The following is a 19,068-nucleotide window of genomic DNA, read 5'->3' on the forward strand; positions in this document are numbered from 1 at the left end:
AATGCACATGAAGTGCTTATTTCCCTGCACTTATTACTGCATTAAGGCTTCACTTCCTGGATAAAATGGTGATGTCACGTCTCGACTCCCAGAGCTGTGCGGGCTGTGGCTGCTGGAGAGGATAATGGCAGAGGGATGCTCAGTGTCCCTCCAGTGCCCTGTGTCCCCCCTGCCATCATCCTCTCCAGCAACCACAGCCCGCACAGCTCTGGGAGTCAGGTCGTGACATCACCATTTTATCCAGGAAGTGAAGCCTTGATGCAGTAGTAAGTGCAGGGAAAAAGCACTTTATGTGCATTTCCCATAATAAGTGTATATTAGTAATTTGTATAACTTTTGGGGGGTAATACAATACTCTAATAAAATATTTTCACCTGACTTCTCCTTTAAGGGAAGGTAACAGAGTACTCACTGCTGCTCTCGCTGTCATGATTAGGCCGTTTCAACAGTTTAAAAGACCACAATGAGCTGATGTTGGTCTTTTGACATGTCCTATTACACTGAACGATTATCGGTCAAGTACGTTTCATAATTATTTTGTCTGGTAGAGTCTTTACTGTGGATTTACCAACCATTTCTGCTGGAAGTTTCTCAGAAAAATAATAATTTCTCCCATGGCTTCTGATCTCCTCTTCAGGTGGTTGTTATTACATGGGTGACTGGTGCATAATACTGCATGTCCCCCTAAATACACCATGGGCCAATGCAGGAATGTATCTGCTAATCAGAGCTACATTAGGCACCTGATACAAATTGTCAGGCACTGTATTTGTGCGCACTACGTTGGCCAAAGTATCAGTTTTTGCACATGTGAAGAAAAATGCTTTTACAGATGTAGAGCTTTGTAGTGATTGGGCTGTGTTCACACTCGCAGTGCATGTTCAGAAACTGCCATGTTTGGCCAATATATCTAATGCCCCCCATTTATCCAACATATGCCAAGAGCTTTTAGGCCTTCTCAGGTTTGTAGGCGCCACAGACAGGGTGGATTACAGCGGCAGGTCACCTTATGTGTGACAGCCCAAACTCCCAGCTTTCCGTTCTGGTCATCAGAAACACAGTCAGGACTTGCGTCAGTAGTACACCTGTGTGTGAGGTCCCTTTTTAAGGCTAGATTCACACAACGGATTTCAGGCTGCGAATCCGCAGCAAAATCCACTGTGGATCCATTGCCTTGTATTTCCTATGAGAATACATATCCCCCTGCAAGTATGTATGTTAAAGGGGTTATCCAGCGCTACAGAAACATGGCCACTTGCTTCCAGAGACAACATGACTCTTGTCTTCAGGTCAGTTGTGGTTTGCAATTAAGCTCCATTCACTTCAATGGAACTAAGTGGCAAACCCGACCCAATCTGGAGACGAGCATTGCTGTGTCTGGAAGAAAGTGGCTATGTTTTTGTAGCGCTGGATAACCTCTTTAAAGGGGTTATCCAGTGCTACAAAAACATGGCCACTTTTCCCCCTCTCTTGTCTCCAGATTGGGTGGGGTTTGGAACTCAGTTCCTTTGAAGTAAATGGAGTTTAATTGCAAACCACACCTGACCTGGAGACAATAGAGGGGGAAAAGTAGCCATGTTTTTGTAGCGCTAGATAACCCCTTTAATCCCCCGCTGGTCAGATCATACTGTACCTATTCCACGTTTTGGGGGCTCCCAGCGTCTGCACGTCCCACTCAGCCAATCAGAATATATATATTATACTGGTGAAAAAAGAAAAAAACGTGACATGAAACCTTTCGTTATTTGAAAGAACTAAATATGATTCAGTCGGGAAATAGGGCCGTCCCACTCAGCCAATGAGGGGCTGCGGTGGGACAGTGCACTGATTGGCTGAGCAGGGAGCCTGAGAAGCAAGCAGGAGTGCGGCCAGGTAACGTATTAGCCCTGCAGCACTGAGTTAGGTGGGAAGGGGCTTTACATACTTGTAGCAGAATGAAAAATCCACCAAGTATGAGAAGCTATAGAAAATTACAGTACCAGAAATTGCAGAGGATTTTGCTGCGGAACTCACAGCAGTAAATCTGCTGCAATCCGGTGTGTGTGTGAAGTTACCGTTACTTTAAGAGTAGTAGATGCTTAGAACAAACTTCCAGCAGATGTGGTTGGTAAATCTATAGTAACTGAGGTTAAAGCGACTCTGTACCCCCAAACCACTTGTACCTTCGGATAGCTGCTTTTAATCCAAGACCTGTCCTGGAGTCCGTTCGGCAGGTGATGTAGTTATTGTCCTAAAAAAACAACTTTTAAACTTGCAGCCCTGTGTCAAACGGGAGTATCTGTGCCCTAACTTTGCACCGTCCCTCCTCCCCACCCTCTTCATCATTAGGAATGCTCCAGGCAGATTGCCTCCTATTCCCCACCTGTGTCAGCATGGCACATGGGCTGGATCGTTAAGGACCTGTGCAATGTTCAGCATGGAGAAAATGTTCCAGTGGCATTCCTAATGATGAAGAGGGTGGGGAGGAGGGACGAGGGGTGGTGCAAAAGTAAGGGCACAGATACTCCCGTTTGACACAGGGCTGCAAGTTTAAAAGTATTTTTTTAGGACTATAACTGCATCACCTGCCGAACGGACCGCAGGACAGATCTTGGATTAAAAGCAGCTATCTACATGCCTGGGATGAACCTATATTTATCCTAGGATAATAAGAAATGAAATAGGGCAGATTAGATGGGCCAGGCAGTATTTTTCTGATAATATTCAGTTTTCAATATATAACCATTCAGAATTCTGCTCTTGCAGCTTTCATATTACAGTGTAGCTGACCCCTATTTCTTCAGTACAATGGTATAACGGCATATTGGTATATTTAGACCAGTCCGAAATAATGCATCTTTGGGCTCATAAAGAGGTAGTAGACAGACATGGCATCATTCATGTGACCCCTGCTGTTTTATTTCGATTAACACACAGGACCCTTCTACCTGATATCTAAATACTTGTGGGACAGTGCAGTGGGGAGAGGCATTCTACCATACTGCATGGGTCTCCAAACTGCGGCCCTCCAGCTGTTGCGAAACTACAACTCCCATCATGCCTGGACAGCTAAAGCTTTGAATTTGGCTGTCCAGGCATGATGGGAAATGTAGTTTTGCAACAGCTGGAGGGCCGCAGTTTGAAGACCCATGCCATACTGGGTCCTCTGCAATCGGCTCTGCTTACTAGTGGTAACAGGACTGTGCCTTGTGAAAGTATTCACCCCCCTTGGGGTTTCCTGTTTTGTTGCATTACAGCCGGCAATTTAAATGGCATTTTGGGGATTTTTGTACCATTCCATTTATACAACATGCCCAACACTTTGAGGATGCACATTTTTCCTGTTTTGTTTTTTAAACTGTGACACAAATAAAAATTAGGAGAAAAAAAGCTAAACTGAGAATAACACCCCTAAATATTCACCCCTTAAGTCTTTAGTTTATCTGCATTTAGTTACAGCTGTGTTAGCCTAGCACATTTACACATTGACATTCTTGTCCATTCTTCCAGGCATAACCAGCTCCTTCAGGTTACAGCATTTTCATGTTGTGCCACATGTTCTCTATTGGATGGAGGGCTGGGCTTGGACTAGGTCATGCCAAAACATTGAAATGTTTCCTTAGGCTGCATTCACACGTTCAGTGTTTTTCCCGGTCCGTGATTGTGGTCCGGCAGCTACCTCCGTGATCCGTGCAAAACAGTCCGTTTTTCATCCGTTTTGCATCCGTGTCCCTTTTTTTCACGGATCTGTGTTAAAGCATTTTAAATTACATTGATTACATCACATCCGTGTTTTTCACGGATGAACACGGATGTCACATCTGTGTACATCCGTGAAAAACACGGATCTTATTGATTTCTATGGGGAATCCTTTCTGTGCATCCGTTCCGAGTAATGACAAGTCCTATTTTTTAACGGAACGGATCACGGAACATCTGAATAGCCCAATAGAAAGCAATGGACTGTAAAAGTGTCCGTGCGCACGGATCCGTGAGCACGGGCAACTTCCCGGAACATGTGAATGCAGCCTTACACCCTACAGTTAAGCTTTAGCTGGATGTTTGAAGCCTACCTATCATTTCACCATTCTTCTGACATATCAGACATTTGTATCACCAATCGCTATTATAAAGGGGCAGATGCACTATGACTAGAGATGAGCGAACCTGGTTCGGGTTCGAGTCCATCCGAACGATCGGCATTTGATTAGCTGGGGCTGCAGAACTTGAATAAAGCTCTAAGGTTGTCTGGAAAACATGGATACAGCCAATGACTATATCCATGATTTCCACATAGCCTTAGGGCTTTATCCAAGTTCAGCAGCCACCGCTAATCAAATGCCGAAAGTTCGGGTTCGGATGGACTCAAGCATGCTCCAGGTTCGCTCATCTCTAACTATGACCCTTCTCCATTCTAGACAGGTTTTGGGAGCAGTGCATGCTTATAATGGTACATTCAGGGGACATCATGTGACCTTTTAAAAGTACACAGTTTGACTCACTTTGTGACTTCTTGAGTTGGTTAGACAAGACCTTACATTCTCTCACCACTTACATGTAGTTAAAATCCTTTTTAATGGTAGGCTTAAAGGGGACCTGTCACCCCAGTTGCTGGGGTGAAGCCCGTCCGGCCCCTTGTGGAGCCCCTTATACTTACCCCTTCCTTGAAGTCCCGGTCCTGGACCCCGTCCCGCTACCGAGAAATCCTTGTTGGAAGCTGTGCACGCGCTCACCACAGATGAGTCCGACGCCCATAGAGAATAACTGGAGCAATCATTCTCTATGGACGTCGGAATAGTCTCTGGTGAGGGCGGGCACGGCTTCCAATGGGGATTTCTCGGCGGCGGGTGCAGGTCCAGGACTGGGACTTCGAGGAAGGGGTAAGTATAAGGGGCTCCACCGGGGGGGGGGGGGGGGGGGGGGGGGGGGGTCGGACGGGCTTCACCCCGGCAGCCAGGATGACAGGTCACCTTTAAGTAGAAGCATTTCCTCATGTTAAACAATTTATTGAAACAAAAGCCAGCACCAGTGGTGGGTATACCCCAACAAAAGGGGTCAGTGTCTCAAAGGCTTGTCGTGCCCTTGAGCCTCAGTTACAAGTATTCAAGTAGTATGGGCTTGTCACTGAAATATTCCCTGAGGGTATAAACCCACACACCGTATACGCAGCATATTTACTGCTGCGATACGCAGCAAATACGCAGCAGATTAGATCTAAATAACTGAACATAGAATCAAATCTGCTGCGTATTTGTTGCGTATCTGCTGCGTATACGGTGTGTGGGTTTGTACCCTGAGTGTAGGGCAGTTCTGTATTGACTACACCCACCTGCCCACACTGAGTGGATTAACGCTGAGCAGAAATGATGGCTGCCAACGATGGTAGAGACATCAAGAAAAGCGCTATGCGTCTGCCACTGTAGATAGCCCCCTTAGTAGTTTCCCTCATGTAGGTAGTGTTCCCCACAGTAACCCCACTCCCTTTGTAGACAATCGCCCTGTAGTAAGCAGCACCTGTAGGTACAGTCCACTCCAACAGATGATGCTACATTCATGTCTGATGGCCTCCTGCATATCTATTTTCCTTTTCAAAGACTAAACCTGCCCTGACCAAGTCTTTCTGCTTTACACAGCTTCTGATTTGTTATAGTGTAACAGTGCATCTGAGGCCTATCAACCTTCACTCTAGGGCAGGGAAGAAACATTTTCTGTAGTTGCATACAGGTCACAGAGGACTTCCCCCAGACTGGACACAGCTATAACAACTCCTGTGCTGCACAGTATAATAACTCTGCATCGCCTCCATGCTGCAGCACAGAAAGGCTTAACAGCAAGGGGCACATGTCTTACACTGACAAAACACAGTTACTGGGCTTGGGGAGATCAGACAAAAAAATCCAATGGATTACTCATTTAAGAGTCTTCATTGATACATTTCCCTCTATTAAACGTAAATAAATGGGGGGAAAAACAGAGTTAAACTTTGACGCAAAAGGGCCACCCTGAGCTCCAGAAGTACCCGAAGCCTCTGTCATTCTTCCAAAGCTCTCCCAGCAGCCAAGCGTCTCCAAGCTTCTACGATGCGACGCTTGGCTGTTCGGGAGAGCTTCCGGCGATCCCCGACGCGGTCCGTGTACGTCACACTGCCTGCACCGGGAATAGGACAGGAGGCAGGCGAAAGCCGGGAACAGTTTTTTTTTTTTTTTATTTAACTTAGCTGCCGTTAAGTCCTACCTGACCGCAGCAGGGGTTAACATTTTCCAATGTATGAGGCAAACCCCTGACAATCTTCTTGAAAGTCAGGGGTCGTCCTATACTCCCAGTCGCCTTATACGCCGTAAAATACGGTAAGTTAATAAAGTCTGCTGTATGGTCCAGCAAGTGAGAATTGTTGTATAAATGGCAGGAATTATTCATTAGACAAAATAGAATATCCAGACTATAGTATACTTTTGATTTTGTGACTAAAGGACTACCCCCAGTGCACCGAACGCCCTCATTTACATCTTAACAAAAGTTAGGTACTCAATAACACTGTAGCCCACCAACATAAGCTAAGATGAGATTTCATGTTCTTTCTGTGATAAGGAGGATATTGCTGGAAAGTAATCTTTACAGAATTACAAGAAAGGTGACACTTGTAGATAGCAGACAATAGCAGCTCAGCCTCCCCTTCCCTGTATATTGACCTTTGCACAGGTCACAGAGCATGCTTACAAACCTGCCCTCTACAGAGAAAAGGGCCTGGCGATGTTTATTGTTCATGAGGCTTATGCGCATGGGGCTTGCTTAAAAAAAACAAGAAAGATGGCTGCTCTCAGAAAAAAATAGAAACATTAGAAAAAAACATGGATCTAATTAGTCTAAAAAAAAAAAAACCTAGGCGACACATTCACTTAAATTGATGCCTCTTGGCTGCTGAAAAAAATCATTAAGCGGGTAGTCCGACATAAGGTAGGGAAAAAAAAACAACCTGGTGCAGAAGCATATAGCATTGCTTAGCTGTTTGTCCTGGTTCTGAAACCCCCAAATCCATTTGTTTTGGGTGTTAGGTGTGTATTTTGTGGTTGTACTTCCTGGTTGAGTGGTTACTCAGTACTTTAATTCTCAGAATACGTTGCTTTCCCTCAGCTCTCCATCACAGTCCTCCCACCCTGCCCACGCTTGTCCCCCAACACTTCTGCTAGTTCCCCACCAATGCTCTTGCAGAACATCTCAATTCACTGCAGACTTTTGCACAGTAAGTGAAATTGCAGCACCTGCTTCTCACTCCTTGTCTACTTAGGGAGTAGCCGGGGTCAATACAAATTTTGTAGTCCCTTTATTTTCCATTTCCTGTCCTGACAGAAAAGCAGTTGAAGCCACTACTATTAATGATGGCACTATATCCGTAAGTTATATATTCTTGGGGAGTTTATACCCCTTCAAAGGAGTACTCCTGAGGAAAGAAAAGACCTTCAGGTTAAATGGTACCAGAAAGTTATACAGATTTGTAGATTGCTTCTATTTAAAAAATATCAAGTTCTCCAGTATTTATCAGCTGCTATATGTCCTACAGGAAGTGGTGGATTCTTTCCAGTCCGACATGGTGCTCTCTGCTTCCACCTCTGTCCATGACAAGAACTGTCCAGAGCAGTAGTAAATCCCCATAGAAAACCTCTCCTGATCTGGACTGTTCCTGTAAGAGAGAGGTGGCAGTAGACACCATTTTGTTGGATAGGATGAATACACCACTTCCATGCAGTACATACAGCAGCTGATAAGTACTAGAAGTAGGGCTGAGCAATATACTGTTAAAATACAGATACTGTCTCTGGCGTTGGTTGACCTCAACCTTGCCAAGACTGTATTTGCAGTATTTATTCTGTCTTCCTGGCCCCTGCTTTCGCCTCCTACCCTGCTGGATGGACGTGGGTTAAACTATTCCGCGACCTAGCAGCATGCTCTCCTTTGCGAATAATGACCACTGTGCTCAGCCAGTATAGCCCCCCACATCTCCCACGTTCGTACCGCGGACCATGTCTCTGTGATGTCACTGGTAGTCCTGCTCTTTGCCCCACTGCTCTCCCTAAACACGCTGCGCTTTGATGAGGTGGATGACCTGGAGGTGTTCAGCAAGGTACAGGGACGGGAGGTTACTGAAAGCTTTCTGATGTAATGGGAGTCACTATGGTGTGCGGGGTGGAGGAGTATGTGATGGGCGTCACTATGGTGTGCGGGTGGAGGGGTATGTGATGGGGGTCACTATGGTGTGCGAGGTGGAGGGGTATGTGATGGGGGTCTCTATGGTGTGCGAGGTGGAGGGGTATGTGATGGGGGTCTCTATGGTGTGCGAGGTGGAGGGGTATGTGATGGGGGTCACTATGGTGTGCGAGGTGGAGGGGTATGTGATGGGGGTCACTATGGTGTGCGGGGTGGAAGGGGTATGTGATGGGGTCACTATGGTGTGCGGGTGGAGGGGTGTGTGATGGGGTCACTGGTGTGCAGGGTGGAGGGGTGTGTGATGGGGGTCACTGGTGTGCGGGTGGAGGGGTATGTGATGGGGGTCACTATGGTGTGCGGGTGGAGGGGTATGTGATAGGGTCACTGGTGTGCAGGGTGGAGGGGTATGTGATGAGGGTCACTATGGTGTGCGGGTGAAGGGGTGTGTGATGGGGGTCACTATGGTGTGCGGGTGAAGGCGTGTGATGGGGGTCACTATGGTGTGCAGGGTGGAGCGGTATGTGATGGGGGTCACTATGGTGTGGGGGTGGAGGGGTATGTGATGGGGGTCACTATGGTGTGCGGGGTGTAAGGGGTATGTGATGGGGGTCACTATGGTGTGCGGGGTGTAAGGGGTATGTGATGGGGGTCACTATGGTGTGCGGATGGAGGGGTATGTGATGGGGGTCACTATGGTGTGCGAGGTGGAGGGGTATGTGATGGGGGTCTCTATGGTTCCCGGGGTGGAAGGGGTATGTGATGGGGGTCACTGGTGTGCAGGGGTGTGTGATGGGGGTCACTATGGTGTGCGGGTGGAGGGGTGTGTGATGGGGGTCACTATGGTGTGCGGGTGGAGGGGTATGTGATGGGGGGTCACTATGGTGTGCGGGTGGAGGGGTATGTGATGGGGGTCACTATGGTGTGCAGGTGGAGGGGTATGTGATGGGGGTCACTATGGTGTGCTGGTGGAGGGGTGTGTGATGGTGGTCACTATGGTGTGCAGGGTGGAGGAGCATTGGGTGATGGTGGCATGGGGGTGGGGGGAATAAATAATCTGTGTTTCTGTGTGTGTTTTCCTTCAATTTATTTTAAAATCGGAGAGTCTATTATTAGAAGCAGTATCCCAGCTTTAGTGCAAATAACCTAGGAAAAAAAAAAAACTAACAATATTTCCAGGGTGGCACGACCAAGAAACGAAAAGGGGTGTCCCGATCGCTTGTACCAAGGGGCAGGGGTAATCCACTTACCTCTGACCTGTTGGTTCAGCCATTTATGCATAGAGTCTGCTCTCAGGCAGGCTCTATGCACAGATCGCCGATGACACTGACCTATGCTATGGCATAGCATAGATCAGTACATGCACACTAATGATTGCCTGTTAAACTGTAAAATAAGTGTAATAAAATATAAGTGATCAAAATGTTTTTTACACCAATATGATATTAATAAAAACGAGAAATCATGGTTCAAAAACTGACACCCCAGCCAGCCCTGTAGGTGAAAAACTTAAAGCGCTATGGCTCTAAGAAGGCGAGGAGGAACATTGCATTAATTTGACCTGGACATCCGGGCATCAAAGGGCTCTGTCTTGAAGGGGTTAATAACGTATGTTTCCTTGTCTCTGCTATGTTTTTGTATGGCTGGTTATACGGCTATGGTGATATAGTCCCTACCTTGCTGTATAGAATGTGTGGAGGCTTTTAGGGCTGGATAAGATGGCTCTGTTTCCTTTGTATATAATCTCTGTGACCTGACATACTTTTGTATTGGTTTTGGGTTATCTTGACCCTTCCAGATGACGTGTTGTAAGCCTGAATTGGCTAGTGTTTCTTGTTCTGGTATGACTGGCAGCCTGTCCCAGTTACTATGTGGAGCCTGTGGAAGCCCTGGGTAAAGCAGCGCTTACTTCCTTACCAGAGGCGTGGCAGACGGCTTCCTGTTTTTGTGCTAAACGTCTGATGGAGGCACCTCTGCTTCATACACTTCCAGAGCTGCACATGGGGGAAGACAATAGCTCAGTGACCTCAGATCAAGGTTGCACCCAAATTTATTTCCTGTTTAGCCTCCTAGTGGGGATAGCCTGAAGCGTGCACTAGAGTCCTGAACTTAGCAAGTGTGTACATAGGAACCTGAATGTGCATGGCAGAGACCCCAGCAGCTAAAACTGCACGTCACATTGTGTTCATCACAAAGAGATTTCCATTGATATTGGCAGGACCATGTAGCTGAGCATCATCAGTGACATTCACACACTGCAGCCTTTGATTTATTACATTTGTCACCATGACAGATCTTTGAATGAGGGCATCTGTATTACTTCTTAATAACCCTACGCTATAGCCTTCATCTTGCACTTACCCCAGTTTTTACAGGGATTCTCTTTTGGTGGAGCTCTAAAGATTAATCCACCAGTTCTGATCCTTATTAGTAGATGTTGCAGCACGGAGGCCTCATGACCAGCCCCCAGAACCCCTGAATTCTGCTCAGCGGCCTGGTTTAATGCTCATTTGGCATGATCTCAGAAAAGTGATTTGACCGCATGGAGTACAAATGGAAGGCCATGTCCCCATCGCTGACAGTCAGGGTCAATGGGAGGATGTATAGTTACATTGTTAGTATGGTTGAAAAAAGACACACATTCAGCCGAGGAGGGGATGGGTGATGGCTACTTTTTATACATATGCATTTAAGTTATTTTGGTCTAAGAACTTGTCTAGCCCTGTTGTGAAGCCCTCTACTGTTTTTACTGTGACCAGATCCTGTGGTAGACTGTTCCACAGATACACATTTTTCATGGTAAAGAAGGCTTGTCACCTCCGGAGATTGACCCTTTTTTTTTTTTTCTCCATGCGGAGGCAGTGCCCCCTTGTCTTTTGAGGGGGTTCTACCTGGAACATCTTTTTCCCATATTTTTTGTAGGGACCATTTATATATTTAACCCCTTAGGGACCGAGCCTATTTGGGCCTTAATGACCAGGCTCATTTTTGAAATCTGACCTGTCTCACTTTATGCGCTTATAGCTCAGTGATGCTTTAAAGGGAACCTGTCACCCCCCGAGCTGGGGTGACAGGCTCCTGACCCCCCGCTACAGCCCCCTATACTCACCTGATCCCGCCGGGTCCCGCTTCTGGATCTGGTCGGGTCACGGAGATCTCAGCCGCTGCAGCCTTGGCGCGCGCTGAGAGATGAGTCCAACGTTCATAGAGAATGATGGAGAGTCCAGAACTCCGTCATTCTCTATGAGCGTTGGACTCATCTCTCAGCGCGCGCGCCGGGCTGCAGCGGCTGAGATCTCCGTGACTCGACCGGATCCAGAAGCGGGATCAGGTGAGTATAGGGGGCTGTAACGGGGGGTCGGGAGCCTGTCACCCCAGCAGGGGGGTGACAGGTTCCCTTTAACATATACTAGCAATTCTGAGAATGTGTTTTTTTTTTTTTTTTTGGTCACATATGGTACTTTGTGTTAATGGCAAAATTTGGTCACTATCTTTTGTGTTTTTTTTGTGAAAAACAAAAATATCATGAAAACAATTTTCACTTTACAAACTTTGAAATTCTCTGCTTCTAAAAAAAGAAAGTCGCATGACATAAATTAGTTACTAGGTCACATTACCAATATGTCCTCTTTATTCTGGCTTCATTTTGTAAACATATTTTACTTTGGTGTTACGGGGCTTAGAAATGTATCAGCAAATTATCAAGTTTTCATAAAATTTCCAAATTTCTTTAGGGACCGGTTCTTTTTTTAAGTGGGTTTAGGAGGCTTGTATACTTAAACCCCCATAAATGACCCCATTTTGGAAACTACACACCCTAATGGTGCGTTTACACAGAGATTTATCTGTCAGATCTTTGAAGCCAAAGCCCGGAACAGACTATAAACAGAAACAGGTAATGAAGGAAAGCCTGAGATTTCTCCTCTTTTCAAATCCATTCCTGTCTTTGGCTTTAAAAATCTGTCAGATAAATCTGTCTGTGTAAACGCACCCTAAGGAATTAATCTAGGGGTATAATGAGCATTTTACCCCTACAGGGGATGGAGGAAAGTATTCACAATTAGGCCACAAAAAAATGGAAAATAGAAATTTCAAATAATACGTTTGTTCAGATTAAAGTATCTAATTTTCACAAGCAACAGGAGAAAAAAAGCACCCCAAAATTTGTAACACAGGTTTTCCTGAGTACAACGGTACCCCATATGTGGGCGTAAACCACTGTATGGGCACACAGCGGGGCTCAGAAGGAAAGGAGCGCCAATTAGCATTTTCAGTGCAGATTTTGCTGTACAAGTTTTCAGGCACCAGGTGCATCATTTTTCCAATAATATGTTTTTAGTTTGAAATTTCTCAAGGAACAGGAGAGAAAAGGCACCCCAAAAATCTGTAACGCAGGTTCTCCCGAGTAGAACGGTACCCCATATGTGGGCATAAACCACTGTATGGGCACACAGCCGGCCTCAGAAGGAAGGGAGCGCCAATTAGCATTTGCAGTGCAGATATTTCTGAAGTTTCCGAGCGCCAGTTGTGTTTGCAGAGCCCCTGTAGTGTCCGCAGAAGAGAAAACCCCCGCCCCCCCCAAAAGTTACCCCATTTTGCAAGGTGCACCCCTCAAAGAAGTCATCTTGGGGTGCAGTAAGCATTTTGACCCCACAGGTATTAGAGGAAAGTATTCAAAATTAGAAAGTAAAAATGAAAAAAAATGAATTTTTCCAATAATATGTTTGTTTAGTTTGAAATGTCTCAATTTCACAAGGAACAGGAGAGAAAATGCACCCCAAAATTTGTAAAGCAGGTTCTCCTGGGTATAACAGTACCCCATATGTGGGCATAAGCCGTATGGGCACGCAGCAGGGCTCAGAAGGAAGGGAGCGTTATTTTGCTTGAGCAAAACCACAGCTAGTATTGGTTATTAGAATAGCACAGTTGCTTAATTTTTTTTTTTAAATGAGATTACAGGTAATCTGGGGTGGTGACGGGCAACCTGGGAGTGTTTACTTGCTATCTGGGGTGGTGACGAGCAATCTGGGGAGGTACGAGCAGTCTGTGGCAATCTGGGGGTGTTTATGGGCAATCTGGGGGTGTTTATGGGCAATCTGGGGGTGTTTATGGGCAATCTGGGGGTGTTTATGGGCAATCTGGGGGTGTTTATGGGCAATCTGGGGGTGTTTATGGGCAATCTGGGGGTGTTTATGGGCAATCTGGGGGTGTTTATGGGCAATCTGGGGGTGTTTATGGGCAATCTGGGGGTGTTTATGGGCAATCTGGGGGTGTTTATGGGCAATCTGGGGGTGTTTATGGGCAATCTGGGGGTGTTTATGGGCAATCTGGGGGTGTTTATGGGCAATCTGGGGTGTTTATGGGCAATCTGGGGGTGTTTATGGGCAATCTGGGGGTGTTTATGGGCAATCTGGGGGTGTTTATGGGCAATCTGGGGGTGTTTATGGGCAATCTGGGGGTGTTTATGGGCAATCTGGGGGTGTTTATGGGCAATCTGGGGGTGTTTATGGGCAATCTGGGGGTGTTTATGGGCAATCTGGGGGTGTTTACGGGCAATCTGGGGGTGTTTACGGGCAATCTGGGGGTGTTTACGGGCAATCTGGGGGTGTTTACGGGCAATCTGGGGGTGTTTACGGGCAATCTGGGGGTGTTTACGGGCAATCTGGGGGTGTTCACTGGCTATCTGGGGTGGTGATGGGCAATCGGGGTGGGGTCACAGGCAAACTAGGGTGGTGATGGGCAATCTGGGGGAGGAGTGACAGGCAATCTGGGGTGGTTACAGGTAATCTGAGCGGTTACAGGTAAACTGGAGTAGTTGTGAATAATCTGGGGGGTGGTTACAGGTAATGCGGGGTGGTTACAGGTAATCCGGGGCACTTGACTTTTTATCCCGTCACAAATGATTTATGGTGACGGGATAAAAAGTGGCGGCAGCATTTGGAACAAGTGATCAGTGGTATATAGTATATACCGCTGATCACTTGTACCAGGACCACATTGCCTAGTCCCCGATCATTGCCCCATGCTCTCCGCCACCTCTGGTAGTGGAGAGAATGAGAGCTTGATCTTTTTTTAAGGGTACAAACACACTTGCCGTATCCGCAGCGAGTTTCTGGCTGCGTATTCGCAGTGAGACTCGCTGCGGATCCTGGCCCTGTGTACTCAATGGCAGACAAACTCGCAGCAGGGATGTACATCCCTGCTACGAGTTTGTCCGCAGCCCGCCCCGTTAACCCCCCGGCCGCCGGAGACTATGCGTGACCTGCTTCGGCTTCCTCCGGCTTGCTTCTGGGCTCCTGATGCGGTGGGGCAGCGCAATGATTGGCGGAGCGGGACGTGCCGGGAATCGGCGAAGGAAGCCGGAGTCGGGATCAGGTGACATATAGTCTCTGGCGGCCGGGGGGTTATCGGGACGGGCTGCGGACAAACTCGTAGCAGGGATGTACATCCCTGCTGCGAGTTTGTCTGCCATTGAGTACACAGGGCCAGGATCCGCAGCGAGTCTCACTGCGAATACGCAGCGAGAAACACTCTGCGGATACAGCAAGTGTGTTTGTACCCTAAGGAATTAATCACTGTGAACGCTAAGGTTATTCCGGGGGGGGACAAGGGGGGGGGTGACATGTATTCATCTCCTCTCACTGTGGATTCATGGTGAGAGGAGATGAAAGCATGCAGTGCCCGTTACCGGCGATCGCTGGTGAGGGAGCTGGCCGGGCCTGCCCCCCACTCTGCCCCAACCCCTCAGCTACCTCCGATAGCTGAGAGGAGGGGGCTGCTGGGCATTACCAGCACTGCTACATTATTCTGCGCCATTGCCATAAAGAGCTAATGGCAGCAGAATAGAGCCCATTAGTGACGGCCGTAAAAATCCGTATCAGCAGTCACTGATAACATAATACATGTATTCTCTGGGTCACTACGGTTACAGCAATACCACATTTGTATAGGTTTTTTTTAATTATTACTGCTTTGGCGCAATAGAAACTATCTTCCAAGCAAAAACCCACAAAAACTGTTGCCACATTGCAAGATCCATAGCGTACCAAGTTTTATATGTATATTACTTTTTGATCTCTTTTATGACGTATTTGTATTTTGACGGATTACTGTACACTAGTGTAACGCTTCTGCAGTACAGTGTATTGTATTATGTGACCATCCTGCTGACAGGCAATAGCCACAGCCACCCCTGTCAGCAGGATGGCATATGCATGGTGAGCCTGGTGTGCTGTTCTGTAGTCTATCATCTACAAGTACACCCAGATCCTCCTCTACCAGTGATTCTCCCAGTGTAACCCCCTCTAAGACATATGATGCATGGGGGTTATTAGTTCCCAGGTGCATCACTTATAACACTTATTAACCCCTGCATATTTCTGGATGTAGTCCCTTATAAGCCCCTCAAGTGGTTTCCCCACAATGGACGCTAAGCTTATGGGTCTATAGTTACCTGGGGAAGTCATGCAGCCCTTTTTGAAGATTGGCACTACATTTGCCTTACGCCAGTCCCTCGGCACAATACCAGTCAGCAAAGAATCACTGAATATTTCATACAAGGGTAGAGAAATTACAGAACTGAATTCCCTAAGAACTCTGGGGTGTAATCCATCAGGCCCTGGGGCTTTGCTTAGGGGCCTATTCCACGGGAGCGATAATCTGCCTGATTCGGCCAATTATCGCTCGGTGGAATAGAGAGAACGATCAGCCGATGATCGTGACGTCGGCTGATCGTTCATTTAGGTTCAAACCTAAAATCGTCGTTCGCCACCTGCACATCGTTAAGGTGGAATACCGGTGCGCGGCGGCGACCGATGATCCAAGCACCATACATTACCTAGCAGGGCTTCTACTGTGCTCCGTCTTCCTCCCCGGGTCCCGCGCGCAGCATCAACTCCGGAGCGGCCTGACTGAGCTGTCAGACCGCTCAGCCAATCACTGGCCAGGACTGCCGCGGCCAGTGATTGGCTGAGCGGTCTGACAGCTCAGTCAGGCCGCACTGAAGCTGATGCTGTGCCGCGGGACCCGGGGAGGAAGACGGAGCGCAGGAGAAGCCCTGCTTGGTAATGTATGCTGCAAGGACATCGGTAATGATGTCCCTGCAGCCCTCGCTAAACAATCATCAGGGCCGTGGAATAGGCCCAGTAAACGAGCGCCGATCTAGCAGAATCTAGATCTCGTTTACATCGTTGCTCGGCCCGTGTAATAGGGCCCTTACATTCAGTTTATTTAATTTATCTTGGACCATATGTGTGATAAGCCAGTTCAGTACATTACACACGTTAGCAGCGCTTGCCCCACCTACCACCAGCAAATTAAAGCTTGTACTAAATTTCTTAACTTTTTTTTTTACTCCAGAAAATGTAGGCCGTGATGAATGTTCCCCAATGTATTTTAAATCCAGAGTTGTAATTGTTACTCCAGATCTGCAGTGTATCTATAGAACACTGCATTGAACATTTTGTGCCAATTCCACGTGGATTCTCCTATAACATATTAATGAGATTTCTGTAACTCTCATCCACATTGCTGCCACTGTAAACATTGCAGATTTTCTTCTGTGTGAACGTGACATAGATGTTACATGATCTATGATTGTATATATTTTGTTACTAACACTTAGTCTATTTGTCTCTTTCTAGATCTGTTCTTGCTGTGTGTGGCCGAGGTGTGTGATCGTTCCAGACTTTCAAGATGAGTGAACTGGAACAGTTACGACAAGAAGCGGAGCAGCTGCGGAATCAAATCCGAGTAAGACCATTATTTTGTGATCATGTGCTTTCATGTATATGAGGTTTGAAAAACTGGGAGGCATTTCCTGGGCCAGGATCATATGGCAGATGAGAGTCACTCTAGCTAGGGCTGTAGAGATGGACTCTTCACCTGTTCTGTTTACTGATATGTGAAAGTGTTTTCATTTGTTTAAAAAAAACATATAGAATGTAGTATATGACATGTGATATAGAGTTTGGTACACTGCAAGCACCACGAACCCCTAATTCACTCTGATACTTTATCAATGTAGTCTTGAATATTGAGATGACTTTTTTTTATTATTATTTATTCCCCCAACTCCCTTAGGATGCCAGGAAAGCATGCAGCGACACAACCCTTGTTCAGGTACATTTTCTTGTTCTATGTGAATATACTTTTCTGGTGACTTCCTTCGACTATTCCCCTGTAATTTTTTATTCTCTTTTAATTTCCCCATCACAATAGATCACAACCAGTTTGGACTCTGTAGGTCGAATCCAAATGCGAACTCGTCGCACATTACGAGGTCACTTAGCTAAAATTTATGCCATGCACTGGGGTTCAGACTCGAGGTATGTGTGTTTCTTAGAAGAATGATGTGTCTTCCATTCCTGCCTTGTGATGCCTCTTTTCGATGGTAACCGCTGGCAGATGAATCATTGCTAGCTATTTTGGAAGAGCTTTATTTTAGCATAAAATACTTCATTTGCTTGTGCGGTTTCTAATGTCGGTGTGATTTTGTATTTCCTTAGACTACTAGTGAGTGCGTCTCAAGATGGGAAACTAATTATTTGGGACAGTTATACAACAAATAAGGTAAAATTTATTTCTGTACATGTGACCTTCTATGTAGCTATGCTGTTGTCTCTTCATGATCAGTTAAAGGGGTTGTGTCATCATGACAGTCCCTCTCCCAGACAGACTGTTGCCATCTACTAGGGACTCTCCATTTCTCCACAAGGTCTCTTCATGTATTAGATGCATGACCATTCATGTCCATGTATGCAACAGGAGAAACCTATAGACAGCCGCGGTGTCCTGTCTCAGGAGGCAAACCCAATTCTCTCATAATAAAGGGGCTGCCTGTGGTGAAGATACATTATCACTAGCTATTTGCCAGTGGTGATGGTCTCACTGCCAGGATCCCACAAAAAAAAAAAAAGGGACTGCGGCCCCTTAAATCTATGTCTGAATCAGTTCGCTGTTACTAGATGCTATTACAATGCAGATCCTTCTCAGAAAATCAAAGTTACAGCTTGCTCCTGGTGATAGGCCATGGCTTTGCCTGACATGTGAGTGATACTCTCTGAAAAACACTTTTGAGAACCTTTACAAAAGACAAAGGTTTATAAGCCAAACTACAATCTTCTCCAAAAGAGATTCCCATTAGGTGGCATCAGAAAGTGAGCTCTTTTCCTTCTGCTTTGCAGATTTTTCCCAATAGAGTGTTGCAAGGCCTCTAAGTCTACATAGGCCAAGATAATGAATAACCTTTAAAAGGAAAGCATTCCCTTCATATTTTCTTAACCCCTTTTACAGTGACTGTCACAAAATTGATTGGGTCTGCAGATTTGTCATTCCTATCATGATTTATGTTGTATTTGTCCAGTGATACCATTGTATGCTAGACTGGGTTAGTAGCATGTTGTGTACATTTGCTTTATTCAGCAGGAAATGCTTCTTATAAATGTATTGAACAGGTTCATGGTGCACTATTGGCAACATATGTATCTTTATGGTAGACAGTCACATACATAGGAGCTTTATAATCAGAGAATGTTTCGAGATTTTGCCAGTGTATCCTCCAGAAGGAAAGCTGATAAATCATTATATTATAACATAACACAACCTAATCTCATACCTTAATATCTGAGCCATCTTTATGGTAACAGTGCTCCTCTTCTTGTAGATGCATGCTATTCCTCTGCGGTCCTCCTGGGTGATGACCTGTGCTTATGCACCTTCTGGAAACTATGTAGCTTGTGGAGGTTTAGACAATATCTGCTCTATTTACAATTTGAAAACCAGAGAAGGAAATGTGCGAGTGAGTCGAGAGCTCCCAGGACACACAGGTAAGAGCCAAGAAAGAAATGTTTGTTAATAAAAGTTGTAATACATTGTTTACCAAAAATTTTT

General features: G+C 46.2%; 1 protein-coding gene across 2 annotated transcripts in view; it reads left to right on the forward strand.

The window, feature by feature from the left end:
* GNB4 (G protein subunit beta 4) overlaps positions 1-19,068 on the forward strand; it is a 115,354-nt gene that overhangs the window by 83,953 nt on the left and 12,333 nt on the right. For both annotated transcript variants that reach the window (XM_069975152.1, XM_069975151.1), the window contains 5 exons: positions 16,821-16,929; positions 17,260-17,298; positions 17,398-17,504; positions 17,685-17,748; positions 18,842-19,004. In XM_069975152.1, coding sequence (XP_069831253.1) covers positions 16,873-16,929; positions 17,260-17,298; positions 17,398-17,504; positions 17,685-17,748; positions 18,842-19,004 — 430 coding nt within the window. In that variant the 5' untranslated portion in view covers positions 16,821-16,872. The remainder of the gene's footprint in view (positions 1-16,820; positions 16,930-17,259; positions 17,299-17,397; positions 17,505-17,684; positions 17,749-18,841; positions 19,005-19,068) is intronic.

The sequence above is a fragment of the Dendropsophus ebraccatus genome, chromosome 6 (assembly GCF_027789765.1).
Source record: "Dendropsophus ebraccatus isolate aDenEbr1 chromosome 6, aDenEbr1.pat, whole genome shotgun sequence".
Classification (NCBI taxonomy): domain Eukaryota; kingdom Metazoa; phylum Chordata; class Amphibia; order Anura; family Hylidae; genus Dendropsophus; species Dendropsophus ebraccatus.